This window comes from Melanotaenia boesemani, chromosome 16 (assembly GCF_017639745.1).
Source record: "Melanotaenia boesemani isolate fMelBoe1 chromosome 16, fMelBoe1.pri, whole genome shotgun sequence".
NCBI lineage: Eukaryota > Metazoa > Chordata > Actinopteri > Atheriniformes > Melanotaeniidae > Melanotaenia > Melanotaenia boesemani.
In genome coordinates, this window is record NC_055697.1 from 16547068 (window position 1) to 16553591 (window position 6524).

General features: G+C 38.4%; 1 protein-coding gene across 1 annotated transcript; it reads left to right on the plus strand.

Annotated features, from left to right (window-relative positions):
* Positions 1-5307, plus strand: cutc (cutC copper transporter homolog (E. coli)). The gene is made up of 9 exons (XM_042009636.1): positions 1-125; positions 218-296; positions 583-642; positions 734-943; positions 2104-2139; positions 2361-2494; positions 2596-2623; positions 2713-2818; positions 2949-5307. Exons 2-9 carry the CDS (start codon positions 227-229, stop codon positions 3058-3060), a joined length of 756 nt encoding a protein of 251 aa, XP_041865570.1. The 5' UTR covers positions 1-125; positions 218-226; the 3' UTR covers positions 3061-5307.
* The last annotated feature ends 1217 nt before the right edge of the window (positions 5308-6524 follow it).

The following is a 6524-nucleotide window of genomic DNA, read 5'->3' on the forward strand; positions in this document are numbered from 1 at the left end:
CGGAAACTAGTGACCCACTGTAATGGCTGGCTGTTGTTGCTGATCAGACAAAACATGTACTGACTTCTAATCGCTTCCTAACTGCAGATTTGTCTATATTATTGAACTGGAAAGATCACTAGCAGGTAGCTGTAGTGATAGAGGTTAAAATGTTTTATTTTGAAGGATTGCGAACGTGTTTAAGGGTCATCTTTTTCTGTCCATGTCTGTCTGCTAGACATTCGTTATGGCTCAGAGCTTTCTAATGGAGGTGTGCGTGGACTCCGTGGAGTCTGCTGTCAATGCAGAACGTGGAGGTCGGTGAAGCGGAGTGAGCGCTGCTCTTCTTTTTGTTGCAATCTCACAATGGCCTGCTTACCAAAGATTTGAATGCACAGACAGTTCTGCTTTGAAGTTAGGTTAAAGGTTGCAGTTATCTCACAGTATTTAAGTGCTGTTTCAAGCAGATCTTCAGCCTGCTTTAAATGAATTATTCATAAATAACCATGTGAATGAATTCTTTAATTGCGTGCAGTGCTATTTAGTGTTTCAAAGGTTAAAGGCTTAAAAGTTTTCTTCCTGAGCATTTGTCTTTCCTGACAGGTGCAGGTCGTCTTGAACTGTGTTCAAGTCTTCTGGAGGGTGGACTCACTCCCAGTCTAGGTGAGCAGCACAGTGAACATCTGTATGGATTTAGTGCATAAGCTCTTGAGCCCAGACAGGTACATGACCCTACTTATTTGTTTTACTGCAGGACTGCTGCAGGTTGTCAAGCAGTACATCAAAATCCCAGTTTATGTGATGATACGGCCTCGTGGGGGTGACTTCCTCTACTCAGACCAGGAAATGGAGGTGATGAGGAAGGATATAGAGCTAATGAAAAGCCAAGGAGCCGATGGGCTAGTGCTGGGAGCCCTGACAGAGGATGGACGGGTGGATTCAGAGCTCTGCATGGAGTTACTCGGTATTGACCAGCTCTGCATTTGATCTAATCTGTATGTACTTGCAAGGCATTAAATAAGCACAGCTGGGATGCTCTTAATAATGTACAACTTCATAACAATATTCTGGAACATTTCAGTAGGTCCAAAGAGCCAAAATAAATTTAGATTCTTAGATTTTATCACTTAACATTAATTATACATGTTTCAATTAATAGATGATATTTGACCCCACATCTATTAGTAAAGAAAAGAAATAAAGCAAAACTGTGTTCAGAAAACTAATAATCAAGCAAACTATTGATTCAAGAGCCAGCTATTTTTGTTTTTGTTATGACTGACTGCCAGAAGAGGGAGACAAAACCTGAGTACAACAGGTCAACGTGTGCCACCTAAACTGCAGCAGTCCGGAAATAATTGGAGTTTGGGTTATGGGATACCTCTTGTGCAGCTTTAGGCCATTTCAGCTTTAGTTTAACAGCAACAGAGCTTTTTCAGAGCAGAATAAAAATGACAATTTAGGTGATCTACATTAAGACCAAGGTATTATTATGGCAGCATGAGGAGAGGAGTCTTATGCAAATAATAGCGATGACAAGCTACATTTAAAAAAAAAAAAGAAAAATAATTTTCCTGCCAGACATATATGAGGAGTTATTTGCCAAAGTCAACATGAGTGACAATCTGGTTGCTACAGTGGTTCTAGTCAGGTTCTGTGGATGACAGGAAAATGTCTTGTGTTGAACTGTGGGGTATGCAGATCTTTAGGATGTTACATAACATGTATTATCAATAAACAGAAACATATCAGACTTATCAGGAGTTTTTCATTCATTCAGTCTCCTTCAATGTGCCGCTGCAGGGTCATTTTTCATTTCTCTACAGTACAACAAAATCATATATAACTTGGGGTCAGCAAGTTGTAAAACACTAAGTCTAGATTTTGTTTACTCATCCCTGAGCCTGTCGTTACTCCTGCTGACTGCACTTATACTCTATATAAAGTAAAGCAGTGGAAGAGATCTAAGAGATGATTGTGCTCATTTTCGTAAAATGTGAATCATTCAGTGTTTGAAAGAATAAAAAAAAGACAGTTTACAATGCGCAACTTTCACATTGCAACTTTGGCATTTTAACAATTTATTTGCTGCCATTAACAATTCTTTTCCTTTTTGCTCTCCAGCTGTTGCTCGTCCTCTGCCTGTCACCTTCCACCGAGGTATTGTTTTCTTCTTTGAAACACATTCAAGTTTTGTAAATGCCATGCAGCTGTCAGCAAACATGCATAAAAACATAATAATAAAGAAAATCACAGATCTTTTAGTAAAGTCCCTTCATATTGATCTCATCTGGGCCTCTGAAAATGGCACCAGGAAGTGCAGAAATTTTTTTTGCTAAGTCTGAGCTCATGCTGTGAATGTAATATTGATCTCACTGCAGCTTTTGACATGGTTCATGACCCAGCAGTTGCTCTGGAGGCGCTTATATCACTAGGGTTCCAGCGTGTGTTAACAAGTGGCTGTGATAGCTCTGCTTTGGAGGGCCTTCCTCTTATTAAACGGCTCATTGATCAAGTACGCATAAGTATCCATTTTTGTTTTTAAACACATGAAAATTACATGTCTATTTTATATAAAGTGCATGATCATCCAGTGTTGTAATCTTCACTTAACAGGCTAAAGGGAGAATTATTGTAATGCCAGGTCAGTGCCTTTGCTTTCCTTCCTGTACCTGTACTTCATGGTTTTGTTTATGGGTTTTCCTCAATTTATTTATGTATTTTTCTAAACAGGAGGGGGTATCACAGAAAGGAACCTGCAGAGAATACTAGAGGGGTCAGGGGCTCAAGAGTTTCACTGTTCGGCGCGCTCGGGCAGAGACTCTGCAATGAAGTTCAGGTTTGTTTGAAACTATCTTCATGTAATATAAAAGCTGCTGCTTGGCATTTTTCCTTACCCTCACAACAATGAGGCGATTTCTTTCAGTCTTTTGGTCTTAAAGGTCTGTCTGTTATTTTTTCATGTGCAGGAACAGCTTTGTGGCAATGGGAGCTGCTTTCTCAGCATCAGAGTATAGCCTGAAGGTGGCAGATGTGAGCAAAGTTCGGACCCTGAACGCAATAGCTAAAAATACCTTGTGATGGAGTACTTGATGGTTATGACATGCAAGAAAAACTACATACCTCATGAGTAATTACTAATAACTACATTGATGTGTAGTCATCATTTATTTTCCTACTGATTGCCACAGATTTGTTTTTTCTTTTAAGGACAAAAAAAACTAATCAAACAGTCTTTGTTTTTGGAGCTCAGGGAGAATACTGCCGTCTGTCAAAGGATCTCACTCAGCAGGCAGCTGTGAATCATTCACAAATGATTGTGTGTCTCTGAGGTGCAGCGCGCAACTTCTGAACCAAACACACAACAAAGCAGAGCACACATTGACCATCAAACAGTTAATACAGCATTTAAAAATCATTTCAGCTTCTCAGAAAACAACAAATCACAGCAACAATTAAAGAAATGGACAAAACATCAAATATAATTTCAAGATTTTGGTGTTTCTACGTTTATGTGTTTTTTTTTTTTTTTTTTTTTTTTGGGGTACTTTGAACCTAAATCTGTTTTCCCGGTTGTGTAATTTGTACATTTATAAGGCATGAAAGTGTGTTGTAGAGATCTGTACGTGTTTACAAGAATCTGATTTTCACAGGGTTGAGGAGAGGACTTCTCAGTTCCTCATGTTTTATTTCTAATTAGTTTTCATGCTAAATCAAGGTGCATTTGCAGTTTTCTAAGTGTGTGTATAGATACAACAATGCAACTCTCAGATATTATTTTTTAAATTATTATAGATTTAGAAGTAATTTATTTCCCCAAGCTTGTAGGTTTCATTTGCATGCCTGCCATTCACAAATCTTAATGCACACTGAACAGGGTACACCTTCACACATTTGTAGATTATATTCCTACTGTTGACTCCTCATCCCATTTCCCAGTCTGCAATACCTTCCCATAACTCTTCACCTCCTGTTATTGACCTTCCCATCAGAGATGTGAGCAGAGGAGGTAATTCAGACAACGTACATCTTTGCTTCTGAGCTGTCCTTTCAATCTGTCGTCAGGCAAACATGAGATGACCAGTAGCATCGTATAACAGCAGCCTTTCAGTATTTCTGCCAGATGATTATTAAAGGTGTTTGTGCCTATGTATACATTTACTATTAATTCTACTTACATTGTGTATTTACACATCACCCTCCCTTTAGATGTTGGAGAAAACAAAAGAGTCTTACAAAGTATACACTATTACACCACACACACACATACACACCCACACTCAAGACTGCTAAACTGAAAATTCAGTAAATAAAGGAAAACTAGAGAACTGCTATTAGAAAAGCATCTTACCAGTTGCTGTAGATGTCATCTGCGTTTATTTACTAAAATCACTATTACAGTGGAAGATGATGTAAAGTTGTGACCTCTTCCTTTTTTTTTTTTTTTTTTTGTAAGGACAGAAACTGATTTTATTCACTTTGCTCATAATTTAAAAATCAGTAATTACTTTGTTTAAAAAGATAAACCACAAAAATGCAAAATCATGCTTCATATACAGATTAAATTAAAGCATTGAAATTGAAGATGATTAAAGCTGAAATGATGTTGAAGTGTTGGGTATTTGTGCCACTATCTTGGTGTTAAATTAAATCTAAGCAGTTTGAGTTGATTTCTTCTCTCATCAGCAAAACTCATCGTGCAAACAGCACTTTGTTAGCATTAATGCAAAGGTCAGTGGACTGACTGACATGATAGAAACCAAAATAGTATATTTTAAAGCTCAACACAGTGCAAGAAGTCCCCTAGCAAAGTGAAACTATTTGCATGTCGTATGTCTGTACTTTAAGAGAAAGCATGCAGGTGGCCCCACAAACTGAGTTATTGGAGCCTCGCCATGCAGCATCATGGCAGCAAACTCCGTAATCCAGTGGAGGAAGATTAGTTAATCACCATGGTGACTCGGGACAAACTAAGAACCCTCCCACCACCGAAGCTTTGACTTGAGTAAAGTTGAGATTTTTAAGCAAAGTCATCCAGGTACACAAGAAGCCTTAAACATTTTTCCTGGACAAATGTTATAGTTTTATAGTACAACACAGTGTGATGTGAAGCCTTCTTCGTGTCTGTTTGGAGACCAAAAAGAAGCTGTAATGTGGGCTCTAGTTTCTTCCATGAGAAATGTTTTATATTTGCAAAGTTACAAAACAATAACTTATCAAGCTTGTGAGTTTTCCCTTCATCTGAACCAATTTGAACTGTTATGTGTATCTCTAATTTCCATTTTATCTTCTAGTTTGTTTGTTTTGTTTTTGACATTTTGTTTTAAAGAAGATTGCAAAAATTACCTTTTCCCTACTGGCACTTCCCTCCTGTCTTTATCTAAGAACAAACTCTGTTATGCATAACAGCATGGTTGTAAATCAAACAGTTAACTGTGCTCTTTGATCGTGCACAAGTTCCCCTCACGTGACTCATGACTGTCCTTGAGACTTTACACACAGTGAGTTAGCTAGACGGAGTCCTTATGGTGCTATCAACTTTAATGATTACCTGTGTCACAGTAAGAGTAATTTGCTTTAGGACCATGACAAGCAGGGAAAGACCTCTCACACACAAATGATCTAATTCTAATCAAGGGTGTATTTGTTGTGTCATAAGTCTGAGACCTCCCACCCGAGAAATCCGCCGGTATCATACTGATTACTTTTTTTTTACCCTTGCAGAATTTAATCAAACTTTATCACAGAACATGTTAGAGTGATTTTATTTAATGAGCTCTTTATTGGTTCTGATAATAGTAGTGTTTAATGGTTGCTCAGAAACGGATAAAGTAAAGATACAGTGGTTCTTGTAAGTGGCTGTTAGTATGAGCCTATGATCTAAAATATTATTAGATTTTAACATGGTAAATTATTTACTAAGTAAAATGATATATTCATTCATTCTCTGTACCGCTTGGTCCATTACGGGTCGCGAGTAAGCTGGAGCCTATCCCAGCATTAACAGGCGAGAGGCAGGGTACACCCTGGACAGGTCACCAGTCCATCACAGGGCCAGCACATAGGGGACAAACCATTCACACTCGCACACACTCCTAGTGAGAATTTAGAGTAATCAATTAACATAACATGCATGTCTTTGGACGGTGGGAGGAAGCCGGAGTACCCGGAAAGAACCCACGCATACACGGGGAGAACATGCAAACTCCACACAGAAAGGCCACTGCTCTCAAGGTTTAAACCTCCCGCCAGCCGAGATTCGAACCAGTGAGGCTGTGGTGCTAATCACCACACCACCGTGCAGCCTCACGTGCAACAGTTAAAGAAATGATATTATATAATATTACATATTTCTATTTTACATATTGTGAAGTGGCAAAACATGAGAACATGACATCCATGTGCAGTGGCTTCAGTTAATGTGAGTCAGTCCTGCACATCAGCATGGAGGAAAGCCTGAACAGAAGACCTTAAACTTTGGGATTTTGCTGAGTTTTTTCTTAAATGAACATATTTAATTTATATGTTTTTTATGTAAAATTTGT